At 61.5% G+C, this 24,374-nt stretch overlaps 2 protein-coding genes and 1 long non-coding RNA gene across 3 annotated transcripts; 1 reads left to right on the top strand and 2 right to left on the bottom strand.

Annotated features, from left to right (window-relative positions):
• The first annotated feature begins 707 nt into the window (after nucleotides 1-707).
• Nucleotides 708-11,304, top strand: OCLN (occludin). The gene is made up of 8 exons (XM_053999423.1): nucleotides 708-732; nucleotides 2,403-3,124; nucleotides 4,791-4,949; nucleotides 7,060-7,199; nucleotides 7,796-8,002; nucleotides 9,680-9,851; nucleotides 10,566-10,607; nucleotides 10,706-11,304. The coding sequence occupies exons 2-8, from the start codon at nucleotides 2,405-2,407 to the stop codon at nucleotides 10,805-10,807; spliced, it is 1,542 nt and encodes a 513-aa protein (XP_053855398.1). The 5' UTR covers nucleotides 708-732; nucleotides 2,403-2,404; the 3' UTR covers nucleotides 10,808-11,304.
• Nucleotides 11,305-11,856: 552 nt separating this feature from the next.
• On the bottom strand, nucleotides 11,857-12,750 carry LOC128819416 (uncharacterized). The gene is made up of 2 exons (XR_008440692.1): nucleotides 12,527-12,750; nucleotides 11,857-12,234 (listed from the first exon to the last, which is right to left on the bottom strand). It is a non-coding gene; the product is annotated as an uncharacterized LOC128819416 (long non-coding RNA).
• Nucleotides 12,751-13,257: 507 nt separating this feature from the next.
• On the bottom strand, nucleotides 13,258-23,615 carry NR2F6 (nuclear receptor subfamily 2 group F member 6). The gene is made up of 4 exons (XM_053999468.1): nucleotides 22,629-23,615; nucleotides 18,253-18,347; nucleotides 15,908-16,438; nucleotides 13,258-13,868 (listed from the first exon to the last, which is right to left on the bottom strand). Exons 1-4 carry the CDS (start codon nucleotides 22,898-22,900, stop codon nucleotides 13,594-13,596), a joined length of 1,173 nt encoding a protein of 390 aa, XP_053855443.1. The 5' UTR covers nucleotides 22,901-23,615; the 3' UTR covers nucleotides 13,258-13,593.
• Nucleotides 23,616-24,374: the final 759 nt, after the last annotated feature.

Raw genomic sequence — 24,374 nt, 5'->3', positions numbered from 1 at the left:
GGCCGGAGGCTGTGTCCCCAAAGGTGTCCCCAAAAGTGTCCCCAAAAGGGTCCCCAAAAGTGTCACCGCGGCCAGAGGCTGTGTCCCCAAAAGGGTCCCCAAAGGTGTCCCCAAAGGTGTCCTCAAAAGGGTCCCCAAAGGTGTCCCCAAAGGTGTCCCCAAAGGTGTCGCCGCGGCCGGACGATCCACCCCGATCCCGGCGGGATCCATCCCGATCCCGGTGCCACCGGAGCCGCGACAATCGGGGACAGCCGGGGACAATCGGGGACACCGCCGCCGCCCCGAGCCAGCCCGGGGTCCCCACCCCTCATTTTGGGGTTTTTGGGGAGGCCCCGCCCCCTTTGTGTCCCCCTGGACGTGCCCCCCCCGGGAACTGGGCTAATTAAGCATCCATTCATTCATTAATTACGTTTGGTAATTAATACAAAAAGGTCTCCACGTTGGTTTTTTTTTGGGGGGGGGGTCGGTCCGACCCCCGCCCTTTGGGGACGCTCCTGTCCCCAATTTCCCCTTTTGTCCCCCCAGTTCCACCCTCCCCCCCCCAGACCGCCCCCGGGGGCTCCTCCCGGTGCTGCCCCTCCCCGTTTTTAACCCCTCCGTGCCCGGTGCTGCCCCCCCCCGCCCTCCCCGGGGGCGGGACCCGGGGCCGGTCCCGCAGCGCCGCCGCCGCCGCCGCCTCCGCCGCTCCCGGCTGCCATTTTAAGGTGAACAAAGCGGCGGAGGCGGCGGCAGGTGAGCGGCTCCGCGGTACCGGGAACCCCCGGCACCGGCACCGGCACCGGTACCGGCAGCGCGGGGAGAGGGCGGTACCGGAACGGGAGGGAGCGCCGGGGGTCTCCGCTCCCCGCTGCGCACGGGGGGGGTTCGTCCTTCGCCGAGGCACCGGGGGCCCCGCCGGGCTTCTCCCCGGTACCGCGGGCCGCACCGGGACCGGCCACGGGGTTCCAGAGCGGTACCGGGTCCGCACCGGCACCCAGGTCCCCGCCGGTACCGGATTCCCGGGCGGTACCGGGCCCACAGCGGTACCGGCCACGGGATTCCAGAGCGGTACCGGGGTCCGCACCGGCTCCGCACCGGTACCGGGCTCCCCGACACCGCCGAAATCCCCTCCGTGCTTCCCCCGGTACCGCTCCCGGTACCGGAGCCGCCCCCGGCCCCGCGGCTCCTCCCGTGTCCCCACAGGGGCCAGGGAGACCCCCGAGCCCCCGGCCCCGTCCCCGCCGCCACCGGCGCCCTCGCGCTCCGGTCGCCGCTGCGGGTCCCGGTGGCGTCCCGGGGGTCCCCGGTGGGGTCAAACCGCGGGATCCGACCGGGACCGGGGCACCGGGGACCGACGGGATGGGGAACCGGGACCCTTGGGCACCCCCAAAGCGCCCCCCGCCCCTCGCGGGGGTCCCACCGAGCCCCGGTGCCGCCGGGCCGGGTTTGGGTTTCCCGCAGGGATTTGGGGTTTTTGGGGTCTCTGCATGGCCCGGGGGGGTCCCCACGTTAATTCTGCTGATTTTAAGACCCCCCCCCCCAAATTTTCCAGCCGCTCTCCTCGCGGCTCTGCCTCACGTGGCCTCCGGAATTATCGTTGTTTGTAACGATTTTGATTTTTATTGCGATTATTTCGATTTTTAATCCGGCCGGAGCAGCTTAGGGCCAGCGCGGGGCCCCCGCTTCCCATTCGGGAATTCCAACAATCCCGATTAATTCCCTGCCGCCTGCGGGGCGTTGGGAAGGGACAGGGAGGTGACACCGAGAGCCCGGCGTGGCTGGGGTGGCACCGGCCGGTGAGTCACCGTGCCTCAGTTTCCCCACGTAAACCCGCGGCGACTCCGTGCCTCAGTTTCTCCACGAAACTTCTCTGGCGTCTCCAAGGTTTCTGTGGGGTCTCCAAGGTTTTTTTGTGGGGGCTTCTCCAGGTTGTTTTTTTTTTTTTTTTTTTGAGGGGAGGGGTCCTCCGAATTTGTTTCTGGGGTCTCCAAAGTTTTTTTGGGGCGTTCTCCAAGGCTTTTTTGGGGGGGTGTCCGAGACATTTTTGGGGCGGGTTTTCCCGGTGTTTTTTGTGGGATCTCCAAGGGTTTTTTTTTGGGGAGGTTTCCAAGGTTTTTTTTGTGGGGTCTCCGAGGTTTTTTTGTGGGGTCTCCGAGGTTTTTTTTGTGGGGGTCTCTCCAGGTTCTTTTGGGGGAGGTTTCCTAGGAAATTTTTTTTTTTTTGGGGGTGGGATCTCCAAGCTTTTTTGGAGACTCCAACTCTGGGTGGCCGCTCCGTGCCTCAGTTTCCCCGCACAAACCGCGGCGACTCCGACTCCCACTCCGCCTGGGTGGCGAGGGTGACAAAGGGACCAAAGTCCTTCCCGTGCCGCCGCCGCCGGTGACAGAACCCGCCGCGAGTGGCTTTGTCGCCGTCCCCTGCAGGGATGTTCGCCAAGAAACCCTACGACAGCCCCGCCAGCGGCTACGGGCCGCCCCCCGCCGCCTCCTACGGGCCACCCGCGGGCGACTACGGCTACGATTTCGGGGCCCGCTCGCCGCCGCCGGGCTCCTACTACGTCGAGGACGCCCCTCAGCATTTCTACCGGTGGTGGTCGCCGCCGGGGCTGGTGCGGCTGCTGGCGGCCACCGTGCTGCTGCTCTGCGTGGCCGTGTTCGCCTGCGTGGCCTCCACGCTGGCCTGGGACTACGGCTACGGCTACGGCTACGGCGGCGTGCTGGGCAGTGGCCCCGGCGGCTTCTACGGCTCGGGCTACTACGGCAGCGGGGTCAACTACGGCTACGGCTACGGTGGCTACGGTGGCTACTACGGCGGCGTCGCCAACCCGCGGGCGGCCAACGGCTTCATGATCGCCATGGCCGTGCTCTGCTTCCTGGCCCAGCTGGGGCTGCTGGTGGCCAGCCTGAGCAAGTCCAGCGGATCGCGGTCGCGCCGCTTCTACCTGGTGGTCATCGTGGTGTGCGCCGTGCTGGCCCTGGTCATGCTGGTGGCCAGCATCGTCTACGTGGTGGGGGTCAACCCGCAGGCGCAGATGAGCGGGGGCTACTACTACAGCCCGCTGCTAGCCATGTGCAGCCAGGTGTACGCCGGGGGCGCCGTGCTCAACCAGTACCTGTACCACTACTGCACCGTGGACCCGCAGGAGGTGAGCGGGGCCACCGGGAGGGGACCGGGACCACCGGGAGGGGACGGGGGCCACCGGGAGGGGACCGGGACCACCGGGAGGGGACGGGGATCACCGGGAGGGGATGGGGACCACCGGGAGGGGACTGGGACCACCGGGAGGGGACTGGGACCAACACGAGGGGATGGGGACCACCGGGGACCGGGACCACCGGGAGTGGACGGGGACCACCGGGAGGGGACATGGGACCACCAGGGGATGGAGACTACTGTGGGGGGATCGGGGCCACCAGGAGGGGACCGGGACCACCGGGAGGGGATGGGGACCACCGGGGACCGGGACCACCGGGAGGGGACTGGGGACCACCAACACGAGGGGATGGGGACCACCGGGAGGGGAGCGGGACCACCGGGGAGGAGACTGGGAGCACCGGGGAGGGGACTGGGACCACTGAGAGGGGACAGGGACCACCGGGAGAGAACATGGGACCACCAGGGGATGGAGGCTGTTGTGGGGGGACCAGGACCACCGAGGGGGGACAGGGGACCACCGAGAGACGGGAGGACCACTGGAGGACGGGGACTACTGGGACGGGATGGGGGCCACCAAGGCGGGGACAGAGACCACTGGGAGGGGACGGGGAGCAGCGGGAGGGGAGGGAAGGACCCCCAAAAGATGAGGGAAGGACCACCAGGAAATGAGGGATGGACCGAGGGAGGGACCCCCAGGGGGTGAGGGAAGGACCCCCACAGAAAGGTTTGGAATTTGGGGAAGGTTTGGGATTTGGGGAAGGTTTGGGGGTTTGGGTAGGACAGAGAAAAATCTGGGAGTCAGGAATCAGCCCCGTCCCCTCGCTCACCTGCCCCCCACCCCCGCTCTTCCCCGCGCCAGCCCCAAACTGCAGCGATCCCAAATCATTCCCGGGATCCCGATCCTGATCTCGGTCCCGGTCCCGGTCCCGGTCCCGGTCCCGGTCCCGGTCCCGGTCCTGGTCCTGATCCCGGTCCCGGTCCTGATCCCGATCCCAGTCCCGATCCCAGTCCCGGTCCCGGTCCCGGTCCCGGTCCCAATCCCAATCCCGGTCCCAATCCCGGTCCCGGTCCCGGTCCCGGTCCCCGGTCCCGTCCCTGGCCAGGCCGGGCCCGCCGGGGCCGCTCCCCCCGCCGGGGCTGGGACTGGAATGCGGCGCTTCCAGCCCGGCCGGTGGGACCGGGAGCGCCCGGGGCCGCCCGGGCCTGGCACGGGATGGGGCCGGCACGGGATGGGGGCCCGGGGCTGGCACCGGGAGCCCCCAAACCCTGCCCGTCCTTCCCAAACCCCAAAACTTTCCGTGGCCTTCCCGAATCCCAAACCTTCCCGAATCCCAAATCTTCCTTGTCCTTCTAAAATCCCCGTCCTTCCCAAGTCCCAAACCTTCCCGAATCCCAACCATTTCCCGTCCTTTCTGAATCCCAAAACTTCCCAAATCCCAAATTCGAGATTTGGGAAGGAGAGGAAAGGTTTGGGGGGTCCGGGAAGGACAAGGAAAGGTTTGGGGTTCGGGAAGGTTTGGGGTTTGGGAAGGTTTGGGGTTTGGGAAGGTTTGGGGTTTGGGAAGCACAGAGAGAATCTTTGGGATCGGGCTCATCCCACACGCGGGGGATTCCCGGGATGAGCCGGAATTCCCGGAATTCCCGAATCCCCTCAGGCCGTGGCCATCGCCTGCGGGTTCCTGATCGTGCTCCTGCTGTGCCTCATCTGCCTCTTCGCGCACAAAACCCGCAGCAAGATCTGGAAGTACGGAAAACACAACATTTACTGGGATCGCGTCCCCGCCGGCCCCGAGGGGCCCGACGTGGAGGAGTGGGTGAGCGCCGGGAGCCTGGGGATTGCGGGGATTTTGGGGATTTCGGGGAGTTTTGGGGATTTCGGGGAGTTTTGGGAGTGTTGGGAATGTTGGGAATGGGATCCGGGGGATCCTTCCCGGCTCTTTCCCAGCGGGGTTGAAAATTCCCAGATTTGGGATGGGTGCAAGGGGAGGGGTTTGGGGGATTTAGGGGATTTGGGGACACCGGGAGGGGATTTAGGGGAATCTGGGGACTTTGGGGGAGAGTTGGCGACTTCAGGGAGGATGTGGGGACACCAGGAGGGGACTTCAGGGGAATTTGGGGATTTTAGGGGGCATTTTGGGGACTTCGGGGGGGCTTTGGGGACACCAGGACTGTGTCGAGACCCCACGAGTGTTTGGGGACACCGGGAGGGGTTTGGGGACTCCGTGTGGGGACTTTGGGGACTCCAAGAGGGCTTGGGGACACTGCCAGGGGACACTGCCAGGGGACACCGCGGGGCCACCGCGCGGTTTCGGTCTGGCCAATGATTAACCGGGAGGTGGCACCGGGAAAACCCGGAGTGGTGGCACCTGGATGGGGGCCTTGGGGACATCCCGGTGTCGCCAGCGTGGCCCGGGATGTGTCACCTGCGGGGCTGGCCCGGCACGAGCTGGGGGCGGGGTGGGAATGTCACAGCGTTCCCGCGGGAAGGGTGGGGACAGTGGCTTTGGGGACACTCCTGTCCCTGTCCCCTGTGTCCCCATTCTTCTCCCTGTCCCTGGGCCCTGTGTCCCCTTCCCTGTCCCCATTCCTGTCCCCTGTGTCCCCATTCCTGTCCCCATCCCTGTCCTGTCCCTGTCCCCTGTGTCCCCATCCCTGTCCTCATTTCTGTCCGCTGTGTCCCCATTCCCTTTTCCTGTTCCCTGTGTCCCCATCCCTGTCCCCTGTGTCCCCATCCCTGTCCCCATCCCTGTGCCCTGTGTCCCCATCCCTGTCCTGTCCCTGTCCCTGTGTCCCCATCCCTGTCCCCATCCCTGTCCCCTGTGTCCCCATCCCTGTCCCCATCCCTGTCCCCTGTGTCCCCATCCCTGTCCCGTCCCTGTCCCCTGTGTCCCCATCCCTGTCCTGTCCTGTCCCCGTGCCACCACTCCCGGTCCCGTTTCCCTGGGGCCGCGCTCCCTGGCTCGGTTTTTATTTGATTTCATTGTGATTCGGTTTTATTTATTTTATTTCTTTATTGTGGTTTCGCTTCATTTGTTCTGATCCCTTTGGGGTTTATTTGCTCAAAGCCCCTCCCTGGCCGAGCATTTCCTGTCCCTTTGGGGACACGGTGCCACCCCCGCGTGCCACCCCCAGATGCCACCCCCGCGTGCCACCTCCCCCCCCGCTTTCGGGGTGTCACCCCCTTTGGGGACATCTGTGTGCCCGAATGCCACCCCGGCTTGGGGACACACCTGGCGGCCCCCGCGAGGGGACAGGGGAGGAAGTGGCGTGTCCGGCCGGATGTCCCCAAGGCCACCGAGCCGGCGGGGACCGGCGTCCGGCACAAACAACCCACAAAGGGCCGGAAGGAAGGGGACAGGGGACAGCCGGACGTCCCTTGTCCCTCTGTGGGGCCACCCCAAACCTCTGGGGGCGTCACCCTGCGGGGGTCACCAACCCCGAGCTCGGTCCCTTTGTCCCTTTGTCCCTTTGCCGCTGTCTCTCCACGGGGATTTGGGGGTTTTGGGGTTTCTGTGTTTGGGGTTTAGGGTTTTTGGGTTTTTGGTTTTGGGGATTTTGGAGTTTTTTGGCTTTGGGGGTTTTGGAGTTTTTGGGGTTTCTGGGTTTTGGGCTTTTTGGGGATGTCCCTGGAGGATTTGGGGGGCTCCGGGTGGGACGACAGCTCCTGGTTTCCGTGGATTTTCTGCGGGATTTCTCAGGGAATTTTCGGGGGTTTGTTGCGGGATTCTCGGGGATTTATCGGGGAACTTTCAGGGAATTCTCGGGGATTTCTTGGTGGATTTTCAGGGAATTTTCTGGGATTTCTTGGGCAATTCTCAGGGATTTCTCCGGGAATTTCGGGGCAATTCTCAGGGAATTTTCTCGGGGCATTTCTCCTTTATCCCAGCTGAGTTTCCCCCCCGAAATCCCAAATCCCAACTCCAGGTGAAGAACGTGTCGGGCGGGACGAGCGTTCCGGACGAGGCCGCCACGGTCGCGTACTCGGAGAAGGGCGGGACCCCCGGGCCGGCGCCGCCCTACAGCCCCCCCTCGTACAGCGACCCCCCCCAGAAGGGCTGGAAAAGGTGGGGAGGGGGCGGCAGCGGGAGGGGAAGGGGGGAAAGGGGTGGGAAATATGGGGAGGGGGCGGGAAAAGGGCTGGGGAAGGGAAGGAAAAGGAGGAAAGGGGTGGAATATTTGGGGAGGGGTCGGAAAAGATTGGAGGGGTGGGAAATTTGGGGAGGGGTCGGGAGAAGGGTGGAAAAAGTGGGGAAGGGGCAGAAGAGGGAGGGAAATGTGGGGAGGGGTCGGGAAGGGAAGGAAAAGGAGGAAAGGGGTGGGGAATTTGGGGAGGGGACAGAAAAAGTGGGGAAGGGGCGGAAGAGAGAGGGAAATGTGAGGAGGGGTCGGGAAAAGGATGGGGGGGTCGGAAAATATGGGGAGGGGTCGGGAGAGGGGTGGAAAAAGTGGGGAAGGGGCGGGAACGGGGTGGGGAATGTGGGGAGGGGTCGGGAATGTGGGGAGGGGTCGGGAAAGGGCGGGAAAGTTCGGGAAATGTGGGAGGGGTCGGGAAATAAGGGGAGGGGTCGGGAGAGGGTGGGGAAGGGTTTGAGGGGCCGGGAAAGGGGAGACCCCCCCCCAGGGCCGTGTCCCCGTGTGCGATGTCCCCGTGTCCCCTCAGTGACCCCCCCGAGGACCCCCCCTCGGGCCCGGAGGAGCAGGACGCCGCCCCTCCCCCCCACAAGCCCCCCGCCCGCCGCGGGCGCCGCCGGGGCCGGCGCCAGCCCGAGCGCGAGGGCTCCCAGTGCTCCCAGTGCTCCCAGTACGACACCGAGCCCACCACGGCCGCCGAGTCGGGCGACGAGCGCGACCGCGAGCAGTGGCACAGGTGACACCCGGGGACAGCGGGGCTCGCGGTGTGCCCCTGCCCCGTGCCCCGTGCCCCCAGTGCCCCCAGTGCCCCCAGTGTCCCCATGTCCCATATTCAATGTCCCCAGTGCCCCGTGTCCCCAGTGTCCCCAGTGTCCCCAGTGCCCCCAGTGTCCCCATGTCCCATATTCAATGTCCCCAGTGTCCCCAGTGTCCCCAGTGTCCCCAGTGTCCCCAGTGCCCCCGTGTCCCATATTCAATGTCCCCAGTGTCCCCAATATCCCCAGTGCCCCCAGTGTCCCCAGTGTCCCCAGTGTCCCCAGTGCCCCCAGTGTCCCCAATGTCCCCATGTCCCATATTCAATGTCCCCAGTGTCCCCAATATCCTTGATGTCCCCAATGATGTCCCCAGTGTCCCCATGTCCCCAGTATCCCCAGTGTCCCTCGTGTCCCCATATCCCATACACAGTGTCCCCAGTGTCCCCGAGGTCCCCAATGTCCCCAGTGTCCTCCGGTCCCCAGTGATGTCCCCAGTGTCCTCAGTGTCCCCAATGTCCCCAGTGTCCCCAATATCCCCAGCATCCCAGTGTCCCTGATGTCCCCAATGTCCCCATGTCCCCAGTGTCCCCATGTCCCCAATGTCCCCATGTCCCCAATGTCCCCAATGTCCCCATGTCCCCATGTCCCATATCCCATACCCAGTGTCCCCATGTCCCCAGTGTCCCCAATGTCCCCAGTGTCCCCAATGTCCCCATGTCCCCAGTGTCCCCGTGTCCCCAGTGTCCCATGTCCCATACCCAGTGTCCCCAATGTCCCCAGTGCCCCCATGTCCCCATGTCCCATATCCCATATCCAGTGTCCCCATGTCCCCATGTCCCCAGTGTCCCCATGTCCCCAGTGTCCCCATGTCCCCAGTGTCCCATGTCCCATACCCAATGTCCCCATGTCCCCAGTGTCCCCAATGTCCCCATGTCCCCAACGTCCCCGTGTCCCCCCCCAGGCTGTACCCCCCGATCAGCTCCCCGGGCGCCCGCCAGCGCTACAAGGGTCCCCTGTACCCAATGTCCCAAATGTCCCTGATGTCCCCAATGTCCCATATCCCATACCCAGTGTCCCCATGTCCCCATGTCCCCAGTGTCCCATATCCCATACCCAATGTCCCCAGTGCCCCCATGTCCCCATGTCCCCAGTGTCCCCAATGTCCCCGTGTCCCCAGTGTCCCATGTCCCATACCCAGTGTCCCCAGTGTCCCCATGTCCCCAGTGTCCCCGTGTCCCCAATGTCCCAATGTCCCCAGTGTCCCCAATGTCCCCGTGTCCCCAGTGTCCCCAATGTCCCCGTGTCCCCCCAGGCTGTACCCCCCGATCAGCTCCCCGGGCGCCCGCCAGCGCTACAAGGATCCCCTGTACCCAATGTCCCAAATGGCCCTGATGTCCCCAATGTCCCATATCCCATACCCAGTGTCCTCATGTCCCCATGTCCCCAGTGTCCCCATGTCCCCAGTGTCCCATGTCCCATACCCAATGTCCCCAGTGCCCCCATGTCCCCATGTCCCATATCCCATATCCAGTGTCCCCATGTCCCCAGTGTCCCATATCCCATACCCAGTGTCCCCATGTCCCCATGTCCCCAGTGTCCCCAGTGTCCCCATGTCCCCAATGTCCCCATGTCCCCAATGTCCCCGTGTCCCCCCCCAGGCTGTACCCCCCGATCAGCTCCCCGGGCGCCCGCCAGCGCTACAAGGCCGATTTCGGGGCGGAGCTGCGGCGCTACAAGGAGCTCTGTGCCCACATGGACGGGATCAACGAGCGGCTGGCACAGCTGGCAGCACAGCTGGACCAGGTGCCCGAGGACAGCGCCCAGTACCAGGTGCGGCCCCCCCGCTGCCCCCCGCCCGCCCCTTTTGCCCCTTTTCACCCCTTTTCACCCTTTTCACCCATTTTTCACCCTTTTTCATCCTTTTCACCCCTTTTTTGCCCCTTTTTCCTTCTTTTTGACCCCTTTTCCACCCCCTTATTTCTTCCCCCACTCCCCCCCATTGTCCCCTCCCTGTCCCCTCCCTGTCCCCTCCCTGTCCCCTTCCTTCCCCTGCCATTTTTCCCCTATTTCCCCACCATTCCCCCGCATTGTCCCCTCTCTGTTCCCCCCGCCCCTTCCATGTCCCTGTCCCCTGGGACCTCTGTCCCCACTCTGTCCCTTGTCCCTGTCCCTGTCCCCTCTGTCCCTGTCCCTGACCCCCCTGTCCCTGTCCGTGTCCCTGTCCCCTGTCCTTGTGTCCCCTGTCCCCTCTGTCCTTGTCCCTTCTGTCCCCATCCCTGACCCCTCTGTCCCTGTCCCCTGTCCCTGTCCCCTCTGTCCCTGTCCCCTGTCCCCTCTGTCCCCTGTCCCTGTCCCCTGTCCCCTCTGTCCCTGTCCCCGCTGTCCCCATCCCTGTCCCCTCTGTCCCCTGTCCCTGTCCCTGTCCCCATCCCTGTCCCCTCTGTCCCCTGTCCCTGTCCCTCTGTCCCCTCTGTCCCTGTCCCCTCTGTCCCTGTCCCTGTCCCCTCTGTCCCTGACCCCGTCCTGACCCCGCTGTCCCCGCAGGCCCTGGCCGAGGAGTACAACCACCTCAAGGACCTGAAGCGGGTGAGTTTTCGGGGCTGCTCTTTCGGGGTCTCGCCCCTCTCTGGGGACATCCCCGGTGTCCCCAGACGTCCCCTGAGCGTCCCCAAATGCCCTCCCAGAGCCCCGAGTACCAGGACAAGAAGCGGGAATCCAAAACGCTGCGGAACAAACTCTTCCACATCAAACGGATGGTGAGCGACTACGACAAACTCCGGGGCTGACCCCGCAGCCAGCGCCCCAAAAAAGGGACATTTTTAGGGGGGACACCCCAAAAAACCCCCCCGATTCCCTCCAAAGACTTTTGTGCCTTTTTTTTTTGTGTTAAAAACCCCAAAATTCCTCTTTCTGAGCCCTCCCCGGTGCCAAGGGTGGGGGGGGGGGCTGGTGGCAGCTGTTGGTGTGACCCCCCCACACCCCAAAATGTCCCCAAATGTCCCCAAATGTCCCCCACACCCTTTGGGACCCCCCCAGTGCCTCCCCCTGGTTGTAAATAGGGTTTTATTTTTAATGGGGTTTGCACTCCCCTGGCTGCCTTAAAGGGGTTTTGGGGGTCCCAAATTGGGGTTTGGGGGACAAATAAAAACCCTTTTGGGGTTTTGTTTTTTTTGGGGGGGGAACCCAAATCCCAAAATATTTCGTAGGGAATTGGTGGGAACTGTGGGAATTGTGTAATATTGTAATTGTTTTGTAATAAATGAAGTGTAATTGTTGATTTTCATTTGGGGTCGGGGTGAAATGGGAAGGACGAAATTCCCCTAAATTTGGGAGGGGAAATCCCAAAAACCCTCCCAGTTTTTGGAGGGGAAATCCCAAATCCCTCCCAGCTTGGGAAAAGAAATCCCAAATCCCCTCAATCCTTGGGAAGAGAAAACCAAACCCCCCCAAATCCCAAATCCCCTCATCCCACTGCTCCAGCTCTTCCCAGTGGGATTTATTCCCCAAAAAAACCCAAACTGAAGCAGAATCCCTGAAATCCCCAATTCCCCCCCAGAAAAAAATCCCAATTTCAGGACTTTTATGGAACATTCCTTATTTTTGGGGTGGGTTTGATCTCCCCAGTTCCAGTTTTTCTGCCCGATCCCAAATCCAGACCCCTGGGATTGTAGGAAATGTCTTTAATTGGCGTTAATTAACGGGTTTATATGGCGCAGCGAGGATTCCATCAGCGGGGAGTGGTCCCGGAATCCCAAATCCTGAAATCCCAAATCCCGAAATCCTGAAATCCCGAATCCTGAAATCCCGAATCCTGGCTCATTCCAGACCTCCGGGGTTGTAGGAAACGTCTTTAATTGGCATTAATTAATGAGTTTATATGGCAGAGCGAGGATTCCATCGGCCGGGAGTGGTCCCGGAACCCCAAAATCCCAAATCCTGAAGTCCCAAATCCTGAAGTCTGGCTCATCCTGGTGCCAGCCGGGCGGGGACAGTCCGGGGGGGGGCTGTGTCCCCTGTGTGTCCCCGCCACCTTTGGGGACACCCTGGGGACAACGCCAGGACCCCAAAACTTCTGGGGACAACCTTAGGACCCCAAAATTTTGGGGACAATGCTGGAACCCCACAAATTTCGGTGACAATGCCAAGACCCCAAAGCTTTTTTGGGCAACACCAGGACCCAAAATCTTTGGGGACAACGTCAGGACCCCAAAATCTTTGGGGACAACGTCAGGACCCCAAAACTTTTGGGGGACAATCTGGGGACAGCATTGGGACCTCTTCTGGGGACAACGCCAGGACCCCAAAAGTTCTGGGGACAACGCCAGGACCCCAAAACCTTTTGGGACAACACTGGGACCTCTTTTGGGGACAACCTCAAGACTCCCAAACTTTTGGGGACAATGCTGGGACTCCACAAATTCCGGTGACAACGCCAGGACCCCAAAACCTTTTGGGACAACGCCAGGACCCCAAAACCTTTTGGGACAACGCCAGGACCCCAAAACTTTGGCGCCAACCCCACAACTCTGCAGGCACAACCCGTGAGGGCGCGGCCCCGTTCGGGCGGGACCGGGAGCCGCCGGTGTTGAGGAGAATCCCAAATCCCAAATCCCAATCCCGTTCCTGGGGAGCGTCTGGCTCGTTGTCCGGCCCGTCCCGTTCTCTGGCCCATCCCATTGTCCAGCCTGTCCCGTTCTCCGTCCTGTCCCACTGTCCGGCCTGTCCCGCTGTCCGTGCGGCCCATCCCATTATCTGGCCTGTCCTGCTGTCCGGCCTGTCCCGCTGTCCAGCCCATCCCATTGTCCAGCCCATCCCATTGTCCAGCCCATCCCATTGTCCAGCCCATCCCGTTCTCCGTCCTGTCCCGCTGTCCGTCTGGCCCATCCCATTGTCCGGCCTGTCCTGCTGTCCGTTTGGCCTGTCCCATTATCCAGCCCGTCCCATTGTCCAGCCTGTCCCGCTGTCCGGCCTGTCCCATTGTCCAGCCCATCCCACTGTCCAGCCCATCCCATTGTCCGGCCCATCCCATTGTCCAGCCCGTCCCATTGTCCAGCCTGTCCCATTGTCCAGCCTGTCCCGCTGTCCGGCCTGTCCCATTGTCCAGCCTGTCCCATTGTCCAGCCTGTCCCATTGTCCAGCCCATCCCACTGTCCAGCCCATCCCATTGTCCAGCCTGTCCTGCTGTCCAGCCCATCCCGCTGTCCGGCCTGTCCCATTGTCCAGCCTGTCCCGCTGTCCGTGCGGCCCATCCCGTTGTCCAGCCCATCCCGTTCTTTGGCCTGTCCCGCTGTCCGGCCTGTCCCATTGTCCGGCCCATCCCATTGTCCAGCCTTTCCCGCTGTCCAGCCCATCCCGTTGTCCAGCCCATCCCGTTCTTTGGCCTGTCCCGCTGTCCGGCCCATCCCATTGTCCAGCCTGTCCCGCTGTCCGGCCTGTCCCGCTGTCCGTTTGGCCTGTCCCGCTGTCCCTGCAGCCAATCCCGTTGTCCGTCCGGCCCGTTCCATTTTCTGGCCCGTCCCGCTGTCCGGCCAATCCCGCTCTCCGGCCCGTCCGTCCGTCCGTCCGTCCGTCCCTACTGCCCGGCGCCGTAGGGCCAGTTGAAGGTGCTGCCGGACAGCAGCATGTCGCGGATCAGGGTCTCGATGGGGGTCTTGCCCACCAGGCGCATGAAGAAGAGCTGCGAGATGAGCGCGGCGGGCACGGCGCGCAGCGCGGGCAGGCGCAGCAGGAGCCGCCCGAAGCGCTGCGGCTGCGCCGGGAACTGCGCGCGCTCGTACTCGGTCAGCGCCACCTGCGCCTTCTCCTGCAGCGCCTCCACGTGCGCCGGGTCCGACAGCCCGCAGGCGTCTGCAAGGCAACGGGGCCGCTCGGAGCGGGCGCGGGGTCTGGGGGGTCTGGGGGGTCTGTGGGGTCTGGGGGCTCTGTGGGGTCTGGGGGGATGTGTGGGGTCTGTGGGGTCCGTGGGGATGGATGGTGTGGGGTTTGCGCCGGGTCCGACAGCCCGCAGGCGTCTGCAAGGCAACGGGGCCGCTCGGAGCGGGCGCGGGGTGTGTGGGGATGTGGGGGATGCAGGGTGTGGGGTTTGTAGGGGATGGATGGGGTCTGTGGGGATGGATGGGGTTTGTAGGGGATGGATGTCATGGGGTCTGTGGGGATGGATGGGGTCTGTGGGGTCTGTGGGGATGGATGATGTGGGGTTTGTGGGGGATGGATGGGGTTTGTGGGGATGTATGGGGTTTGGGGGGATGGATGGGGTTTGTAGGGGATGGATGGGGTTTGTAGGGGATGGATGTCATGGGATTTGTAGGGGATGTGACGGGATTTGTAGGGGATGGATGTGATGGGATTTATAGGGGATGGATGCCATGGGGTTTGTAGGGGATGTCACGGGATCCACTGGGAATATCCCCAAGGGAATATCCCAAAACCCAATGCCCCCAAATCCATTGGGAGTTTCTCAAAATCCATTGGGAATGTCCCGAAATTTATAGGGAATATTCCCCAAATCCATTGGGAGCATCCCAAAATTTATAGGGAATATCCCAAAATCCATTGGGAATTTCTCAAAATCCCGAAATCCCAAGTCCCCAAACCCTCAGGAAAACCCACAAAAACCTTTCCCTACTCATTCCCAGCTCCAGGTGGACCCAACCCCCAACCCTTGGGAAAACCCCTCTGTACCCATCCCCAACCCCAAAAACCCTCGGGAAAACCCATAAAACCCCCTGTGTACTCATCCCCAGTCCCAAAAACCCTTGGGAAAACCTCTCCATACCCATCCCCAACCCCAAAAACCCTTGGGAAAAACCCATAAAACCCCCTGTGTACCCATCCCCAACCCCAAAAACCCTTGGGAAAACCTCTATGTACCCATCCCCAACCCCAAAAACCCTCGGGAAAACCTCTCTGTATCCAACCCCAACCCCAAAAGCCCTTGGAAAAACCCATAAAACCCCCTGTGTACCCATCCCCAACCCCAAAACCCCTCTGGGAAAACCTCTCCATACCCATCCCCAACCCCAAAAACCCTTGGGATAACCTCTCTGTACTCATCCCCAGTCCCAAAAACCCTTGGGAAAACCTCTATGCATCCAACCCCAACCCCAAAAACCCTTGGAAAAACCCATAAAACCCCCTGTGTACGCATCCCCAGTCCCAAAAACCCTTGGGAAAACCTCTCCATACCCATCCCCAACCCCAAAAACCCTTGGGAAAACCTCTCCATACCCATCCCCAACCCCAAAAACCCTTGGGAAAACCTCTCCATACCCATCCCCAACCCCAAAAACCCTTGGGAAAACCTCTCTGTATCCAACCCCAACCTCAAAAACCCTCGGGAAAACCTCTATGTACCCATCCCCAGTCCCAAAAACCCTCGGAAGAACCCATAAAACCCCCTGTGTACCCATCCCCAACCCCAAAAACCCTTGGGAAAAACCCATAAAACCCCCTGTGTACCCATCCCCAACCCCAAAAACCCTTGGGAAAACCTCTCCATACCCATCCCCAACCCCAAAACCCCTCTGGGAAAACCTCTCCATACCCATCCCCAACCCCAAAAACCCTTGGGAAAACCTCTCTGTATCCAACCCCAACCTCAAAAACCCTCGGGAAAACCCATAAAACCCCCTGTGTACCCATCCCCAACCCCAAAAACCCTTGGGAAAACCTCTCCATACCCAACCCCAACCCCAAAAACCCTTGGGAAAACCTCTATGTATCCAACCCCAGTCCCAAAAACCCTCGGAAGAACCCATAAAACCCCCTGTGTACCCATCCCCAACCCCAAAAACCCTTGGGAAAACCCATAAAACCCCCTGTGTACCCATCCCCAACCCCAAAACCCCCTGTGGGAAAATCCCCTCCCCGCCCCTCCGGCCCCGCACCGGGCGTGAAGAGCGCGATGGCCTTGAGGCAGCTGTACTCGGCCGAGTCCACCTGCAGCCGGTTGAGCTTCTCCACCTGCTCCTGGAAGACGCGGATCTGGTCCATGAAGGCCACCACCCTCTCGGCCGACATGGGCGAGGCGTGGAAGCCGGCGGCCGCCAGCAGCGGCGCCATGTGCAGCGGCAGCGCCGACTGCGCCGCGTTGAGCACGAAGAGCTCGCTCCAGCTCAGGCGCAGCAGGGCCACCTGGTCGGCCACGGGCAGCTCCGGGAAGAAGGGGATGTTGCGCGCCCACTCCACGGTGCTGAAGAGCAGGCGGGCGGCCAGCTCGCAGATGTTGTCGATGCCCATGACGCTGCCCGGCTGCTGCGCGTACTGCGCGCCGTAGCGCGCCGCCGGGTAGGGCTCGGCGCGCAGCAGCTGCGAGATCAGCTCCGACACCGGCTGCCCGTTGAAGAAGTCGCCGGCCCCCGGCAGCGGGTTGGGGCTGCTGCCCGAGTGGCTCGGGGGGATTCGGCCCCGCTGCACGGCTGGAGGGGGGGGACGGGGGGCAGGGTGGTCAATGCCGTCCCAGAAAATCCCACTGGGTCTTTGTCCCCATCCCAGAAAATCCCACTGGGTCTTTGTCCCCATCCAAGAAAATCCCACCGGGTCTTTGTCCCCATCCCAGAAAATCCCACTGGGTCCTTGTCCCCATCCCAAAAAATCCCACCGGGTAAAAAATCCCACCGGGTCTTGATCCCCATCCCAAAAAATCCCACTGGGTCCTTGTCCCCATCCCAGAAAATCCCACCAGGTAAAAAATCCCACCGGGTCTTCATCGTGATCCCAAAAAATCCCACTGGGTCTTTATCCCCATCCCAAAAAATCCCACCGGGTAAAAAATCCCACCGGGTCTTCATCGTGATCCCAAAAAATCCCACTGGGTCCTTGTCCCTATCCCAAAAAATCCCACCAGGTCCTTGTCCCTATCCCAGAAAATCCCACTGGGTCTTGATCCCCATCCCAAAAAATCTCATCGGGTCTTCATTGTGATCCCAAAAAATCCCACCAGGTCCTTGTCCCTATCCCAGAAAATCCCACCAGGTCCTTGTCCCCAGCCCAAAAAATCCCACTGGATCTTCATCATGATCCCAAAAAATCCCACCAGGTCTTGATCCCCAGCCCAAAAAATCCCACCAGGTAAAAAATCCCACCGGCTCTTCATCGTGATCCCAAAAAATCCCACTGGGTCCTTGTCCCTATCCCAGAAAATCCCACCGGGTCTTGATCCCCATCCCAAAAAATCTCATCGGGTCTTCACTGTGATCCCAAAAAATCCCACTGGGTCTTCATCCACATCCCAAAAAATCTCATCGGGTCCTTATCTCCATCCCAGAAAATCCCACCGGGTCCTTGTCCCCAGCCCAAAAAATCCCACCGGGTCTTGATCCCCATCCCAAAAAATCCCACCAGGTAAAAAATCCCACCGGGTCTTCATCGTGATCCCAAAAAATCCCACTGGGTCCTTGTCCCCATCCCAAAAAATCCCACCGGGTCTTTATCCCCATCCCAGAAAATCCCACCGGGTCCTTGTCCCCAGCCCAAAAAATCACACTGGGTCTTTATCTCCATCCCAAAAAATCTTACTGGGTCTTCATTGTGATCCCAAAAAATCCCACTGGATCTTCACCATGATCCCAAAAAATCCCACCAGATACTCATCCCAATCCCACAGAATCCCACTGGATTTCCACCCCGACCCCGCACGGATCCCGGTGTTCCCTGCAGGGCTCTCCAAGGAGAAAAGGGGATTTGGGACAGCAGGAAAACCTCCCAAAACCATCCCGGATTTTTCCCATTGCTGGACCCACCTGGATGATCCCAATCGTGGCCCTGGAGCACCGGGAAAAGATCCCAAAAATCATCCCGGATTTTTGAGATACGCCCGGGATTTTTAGGGATAAACCTGGAATTTTTAGGGATAAACCTGGGATTTTTAGGGATAAACCTGGGAATCTGGGCACGAAGCTGGGATTTTTAGGGATAAGCCCAGGATTTTTGGGATAAACCCAGGATTTTTGGGATAAACCCAGGATTTTTGGGATAAACGCCTCCTCCTGGATGCCACATCCCGGGAAGCATTTGGGATTTGCATCCCGGGGGTGACGGGGGTGGAACAGGGAGCAGAATTTGGGATCTCCACGGATCCAGGAATCCACCCCATCCCGCAGCCCAAAGCGAGCTCAGAAAACGAGGGAAAATCCCAAAAAATGCCCCCAAAAAAGGGGGAAAACGGGGTTTTTCCCCCCAAAACCTGGCACTCCCGGGATTCCTGGGGGTTCTTTGGGAATTTTTTCCCTACCTTCCTTCCTCATCCCCACCCGGAAGCACTTCTTGAGGCGGCAGTACTGGCACTGGTTCCGGTGGTGCTGGTCGATCTGGCAGTCCCGGTTGGATCTGTGGGAATCGTTGGGATCAGCCGGAATTCCCGGGAATTTCAGCCCCGCCCAGCCCCGCATCCATCCCGGGAATCCCGGAGCCAATTCCCAGCTTTATGGGATTTTCTGGGAATGGTCCTTGCTGACGGCTTCTTTGCTGGAAAGCTTTCGGGATTTCCTTCTCGGTGATCCCGTGGAAGCGGCTCCCGGAATTCCAAGGAATTCCAAGGAATTCCTGCGGGGCTGGGCCTGAAATCCCTCAGGCAGCGCTGACCCCAAATCCCGTGGGATTCTGGGATAAAGGGAGAGAATTCCCAAAATTCCTCAGAGCTTGTAAAAAGGGTCCTGGCCCATGGATTCATCCCAAAATTCCCAAAATCCCTGCAAAAGGGGGCCTGGGCCACGGATTCATCCCAAAATTCCCCAAAATCCCTGCAGAAGGGGTCCTGGCCCATGAATTCATCCCAAAATTCCCCAAAATCCCTGAAAAATCCCTGCAAAAGGGGTCCTGGCCCATGGATTCATCCCAAAATTCCCCAAAATCCCTGAAAAATCCCTGCAAAAGGGGTCCTGGCCCATGGATTCATCCCAAAATCCCCCAGATTCCCAAAATCCCTGCAAAAGGGGTCCTGGCCCATGGATTCATCCCAAAATCCCCCAAATTCCCAAAATCCCTGCAGAAGGGGTCCTGGCTCCCATTCCCACACGGAATGTCCCCCCCAGCCCCCCCGATCCCACTCCCAGGGCGATCCCGCAGCGGGGAATCCCTTCCCGGCGGGGCCGGGGAATTGGGGATGAGCCGCGATCCCGACACGGATCTTTCCGGAATCCCAACACGGCTCCGCCGGGGCTCCCACGGAATTAATTCATCCCGAACAGCCCCGGCGCGGCCGGGAACGTGATCCCGATGAAAAGCAGGGATCGGGAGCGGCGCTGACGTCTTCATCCAGCCCCGCATTCCCGGAAAACGGAGCGCCGGGAAGAGACCGGGAATTATCCCGGATTCTTTTTTTATTCCCAGTGGATGAAAAAAACCCTGGGGGAGCCCCCAAGGTCTGGGAGCGTCGGGAAAAGATCCCAAAATTATCCCAGATTTTTTTTCCCCAGTGACTGAAACCACCCAGATAATTCCTTGGAATTTTGGGAAAAGATCCCAAAATTATCCTGGATTTTCTTCCCAGTGACTAAAACCACCCGGATGATTCCTTGGAATTTTGGGAAAAGATCCCAAAATTATCCTGGATTTTTTTCCCAGTGACTGAAACCACCCAGATGATTCCTTGGAATTTTGGGAAAAGATCCCCAGACATTATCCAGGATTTTTTTTCCCAGTGACTAAAACCACCCGGATAATTCCTTGGAATTTTGGGGAAAGATCCCCAGAAATTATCCCGGATTTTTCCCGATGGGCAAAATCACCTGGATGATCCCACCACAGCCTTGGAATTTCGGGAAAAGCTCCCCAAAAATCATCCCAGGTTTCTCCCAATCCCAACAGGAATTCCCTCGGTCCCTCCCCAGCTCCAGGGGCGGCACAGGCCGGAATTCCCAGCTGGAAAAACTTCCCCAAGAAATCATCCCGGATTTTTCCCAGTGGATAAAATCACCGGGATAATTCCCACCGTGGCTTTGGAATTTTGGGAAAAGCTCCCAAAATTCCTGCCGGGTTTTTCCCAAGGGCCGTGGGGAAAACCTTTCCCAAAAATCCCCTCCGGAGTTTTCCAGTGGGAAAGGCGGCAGCGAGCTGGGAAATTTGGGAAGCTCCAAAAGGCCCGGGCTGTGCTAATGACTTAATTAGGGCAGGTAATTAGCGGGAGCGACAATTAAAGGCACTTTGAATATGCAAATGAGCTCGGGGCCGCTTTGGATTCCCGGAACAAAAGCGGGATCCTGGAGCTTTGTTCCTCTGGAAAAGCCAAAAATTCCCAAGTCACTTCCTGGCTTTAGAAATTTAAAAAAAAAAGGGAAAAACCCTCTGGAATATCCCAAAATTCCAACGATTCCCAAATCACTTCCAGGCTTTTGAAATTTAAAAAATAAAAGGGGGGAAAAAACTTCAGGAACATCCCAAATCCCGGTGCTGCCAGCCCTTCCCTATCCCAGGGATCTTGCTCTGTTTTTTCCGGGAATTTGGAATTCCCCAAATCCCATCTTTATCCCCTAAGGATCCAGAGGGGAAACTGAGGCAGGGCCTGGAGCCGCATCCACAGGGAGGTGATTTGGGATTTGGGAATACAGGGAAGGGTGATCCCAAAAAGATTCCCAAATTTCCCAGCTCGCTGCCGCCTTTCCCACTGGAAAACTCCGGAGGGGATTTTTGGGAAAGGTTTTCCCCACGGCCCTTGGGAAAAACCCAGCAGGAATTTTGGGAGCTTTCCCCAAAATTCCAAAGCCACGGTGGGAATTATCCCGGTGATTTTATCCACTGGGAAAAATCTGGGATGATTTCTTGGGAAGTTTTTCCAGCTGGGAATTCTGGCCTGTGCCGCCCCTGGAGCTGGGGAGGGACCGGGGGAATTCCTGTTGGGATTGGGAGAAACCTGGGATGATTTTTGGGGAGCTTTTCCCGAAATTCCAAGGCTGTGGTGGGATCATCCAGGTGATTTTGCCCATCGGGAAAAATCCGGGATAATTTCAGGATCGGGAGCCGATTCCAGCCGGGATTGGATCCAGCGGCTCCCGGATGATTCCTGATCCTTTTTCCTTCTCCGAAGATTCCAGAGCCTTCCCTGAGCCGGGATGAGGGAATGGCGACCCTCAGAAATTTGGGAATTCCGCCCTCCGGGAGCAGCCTGGCACTGGGGACTCCCTCATTCCAGACTCTGGGAATTCTGGAGGTTCCAGCAGCTCCGAACTTCCCGAGGATCCCATCCCAGATTCCTCAGGGATCCCGGATCCCAGTGTTCCAGGGGATCCCTGCTCCTGGTACCCTGGAATTCCAGGGGATCCCTGCCCCCATTATCCCGGAATTCCAGGGGATCCCTGCTCCTGGTACCCCAAAATTCCAGGGGATCCCTGCTCCCATTATCCCGGAATTCCAGGGGATCCCTGCTCCTCGTACCCCAAAATTCCAGGGGATCCCTGCCCCCATTATCCCGGAATTCCAGGGGATCCCCGCTCCCCGTATCCTAGCGGCTCCCAGCTCCCGATATCCCGGTGTTCCCCCGGATCCCTGATCCCAGAATTCCAGAGGATCCCTGATCCCGACATCCCGGTGGATCCCCTATCCCGCTGGATCGCTGCTCCCGGTGTTCCAGCGGATCCCCGCTCCCGGTGTCCCCCCGCTCCCGCTGCATCCCGGCGCTCCCGGCATTCCCGCGGCTCCCGCTGGATCCCGGCCGTGCCCGGGGTGAGTCACGGCACCGCGGGAATGCCGGGAGCGCCGGGAACACCGGGATGGACCGAGATGGACGGGGGTGGACCGGGATGGACCGGCATGGACCGGGAACGGACCGGGATGGACCAGGAATGGAGCGGGAACGGACCGGGAATGGATCCCTGGGGATGGACCGGGAATGAACGTGGGAACATCGGGAACATCGGGAATGGACCGGGATGGACCGGGAATGGACCAGGAATGCGGCCGGGAATGGACCGGGAATGAGGCCGGGGGATGGACCTGGAATACCGGGAATGGGGGCGGCCGGGGGGGCGGAAACAGAGCTGGACTGGGGGAAACTGGGATGGACTGGGGGGAAACCTCGGCTGAACTGGGAGCACTGGGCTGAACTGGGAGCCACTGGGCTGAACTGGGAGCACTGGGCTGAACTGGGAGCCACTGGGCTGAACTGGGAGCACTGGGCTGAACTGGGAGCCACTGGGCTGAACTGGGAGCACTGGGCTGAACTGGGAGCACTGGGCTGAACTGGGAGCACGGTTCCGAGCTGCACTGGGCACCCTTAGTCTGCACTGGGAGCCACTTGTCCCTCCCGGGTGACCCCGGTGCCGCACTGGTTTGTACTGGGAGAGCCCCAGTTTGCACTGGGGGGGGCCTCGTGCTGTACTGGGAGCCACTGGTTTGTACTGGGACACCGCCAGCACCACCACACCGAGACCCCAACTCACCCCCAAGCGGGATCCCCCCGGCTGCGCCCCCGCGCCCCTCCCGGTGTCCCCCCGCCGTGTCCCCGAGCCCCTCCCGGTGTCCCCCCGCCGTGTCCCCGCTGTCCCCCCGCGCCCCTCCCGGTGTCCCCCCGCGCCCCTCCCGGTGTCCCCCCGCGCCCCTCCCGGTGTCCCCCCGCGCCCCTCCCGCTGTCCCCCCGCCGTGTCGCCGCTGTCCCCGCGGTGTGGCCGCTGTCACCTGCAGGTGTAGCTGAGGTTCCTGCGGATGCTGCGCTTGAAGAAGCTCTTGCAGCCCTCGCAGGTGAACACGCCGTAGTGCTTCCCGCTGGATTTGTCCCCGCACACCACGCAGTCCGCGCCGGCCCCGGGCCGCTCCTCCTCGCCGTGCTCCGCGTCGCTGCCGCCGCCGCCGGGGGACGCCGCCTCCTCCGCTCCGCCGCCGCCGCCGCCTCCGGTGCCACCGGCTCCGCCACCGTTCGGTTCGCCCCAAGCGCCGGCCACCATGGCCATGGCTCCGCGGGGCCGCGGGGGCTCAGCGCCGCATCGAGCGGAGCCTGCCGGTGCTGCTGCTCCTCCCGGGGCTTCTCCCGGTGCTGCTCCTGCTCCCGGTTCTTCTCCGCCCGATGCTGCTTCTGCTCCCGGTTCTTCTGCTCCCGGTGCTGGTTCTGATCCCGGTTCTCCTCCCGGTTCTTCTCCTCCTCCCGGTTCTCCTCCCGGTTCTCCTCCTCCCGGTTCTCTTCCCGGTTCTTCTCCTCCCGGTTCTTCCCCTCCCGCTGTTTCCCCGCGCCGAGTTCGGTAAGTTTTACCGAGGAACCGCTGGCTGGAAAGAGCTCCGCTTTTTGGGGTAGTTTTTCTTTTTCAGGTTTTTTTTTTGGGGTCGCCCCCTCAGGGATTTGTCGCTCTCCTCCTCCTCCTCCTCCTGCCGGTTCACGGCCCCGCGGAAAGTTTGCGGCGGCGGCGGCGGCGGGGCCGGGGCGCGGCGCATCCCCCCCGCGGGCACCGGCCGCATGCGGGGCCGCTCCCGCCCCCGGTGGCTCCTGCGCTCCGCGGCACCGGCTGGAAGGAGGAGGAGGAGAGGAGGAGGAGGAGGAGGAGGAGGAGGAAGGAGGCGGCGCTGCCCCGGTTCGCCCCCGCCGCTCTCCGGGCCCCGCCGCCGCTCGCAGCCCGGTGCCGGTGCGGCTGCGGGTGCGGCGGGACCGGCTCTGCCGAGCCCCGGGGCTCTCCCCGCCTCCCGTGAAAGAGCAAAGTTCAGCCGCTGCCGCGGTGGCCGCCCTGGATGCTCCTCCCCGGCCTCCTCCCCTTCCGCTCCCGGGTCCTGCCCCGGTCCCGGCCCCGCCGCCGCCGCCGCCGCCGCCGCACCGGGGCCGCCCCCCGCACCCCGCGGGTCGGGAACGGCCACCGGGGCCAGCGGGGCCAGCGGGGCCGGGGGGAGCGGGGGAGCGGGGGAGCGGGGATGGAGAGCGCGGTTCGGGCACCGGGGGCGGCGGCCGGGGCCCCTCCCGGGCCCCCGCGGCGGTTCGGGCACCCTCGGGGCTCGGCGGGCACCGGGAGCTGCGGGGACAGCGGGAGGCTGGCACCGGGAGCGCTGGGAAACCGGGATGGGGCTGGGAAACCGGGATGGGGCTGGGAAACTGGGGTTAAACTGGGAAACCGGGATGGGGCTGGGAAACCGGGATGGGGCTGGGAAACTGGGATGGGGCTGGGAAACTGGGGTTAAACTGGGAAACCGGGATGGGGCTGGGAAACCGGGATGGGGCTGGAAAACTGGGATGGGACTGGGAAACTGGGATCAAACTGGGGAACCGGGATGGGGCTGGAAAACTGGGATCAAACTGAGAAACTGGGATCAAACTGGGAAACCGGGGTCAAACTGGGAAACTGGGATGGGGCTGGGAAACTGGGGTTAAACTGGGAAACTGGGATGGGGCTGGGAAACTGGGATCAAACTGGGAAATCGGGATCAGACTGGGAAACTGGGATGAGA

The sequence above is a fragment of the Vidua macroura genome, chromosome 26 (genome assembly GCF_024509145.1).
Source record: "Vidua macroura isolate BioBank_ID:100142 chromosome 26, ASM2450914v1, whole genome shotgun sequence".
Taxonomy (NCBI): Eukaryota; Metazoa; Chordata; class Aves; order Passeriformes; family Viduidae; genus Vidua; species Vidua macroura.
The sequence above is the reverse complement of the archived record's forward strand: the minus strand, read 5'-3'. Positions and strand labels throughout refer to the sequence as shown.

What these genes read in the sequence shown, in the direction of transcription:
- OCLN (XM_053999423.1), top strand. Translation starts at nt 2,405, where the DNA reads ATGTTCGCCAAGAAACCCTACGACAGCCCCGCCAGCGGCTACGGGCCG. An exon ending in GCACCGTGGACCCGCAGGAG is followed by an intron (nt 3,125 to 4,790) that starts GTGAGCGGGGCC and finishes GAATCCCCTCAG; the next exon opens with GCCGTGGCCATCGCCTGCGG. An exon ending in AGGACAGCGCCCAGTACCAG is followed by an intron (nt 9,852 to 10,565) that starts GTGCGGCCCCCC and finishes CTGTCCCCGCAG; the next exon opens with GCCCTGGCCGAGGAGTACAA.
- NR2F6 (XM_053999468.1), bottom strand. Translation starts at nt 22,900, where the DNA reads ATGGCCATGGTGGCCGGCGCTTGGGGCGAACCGAACGGTGGCGGAGCC. An exon ending in AACCTCAGCTACACCTGCAG is followed by an intron (nt 18,348 to 22,628) that starts GTGACAGCGGCC and finishes CGATTCCCACAG; the next exon opens with ATCCAACCGGGACTGCCAGA. An exon ending in CATCGCGCTCTTCACGCCCG is followed by an intron (nt 13,869 to 15,907) that starts GTGCGGGGCCGG and finishes GTTGCCTTGCAG; the next exon opens with ACGCCTGCGGGCTGTCGGAC.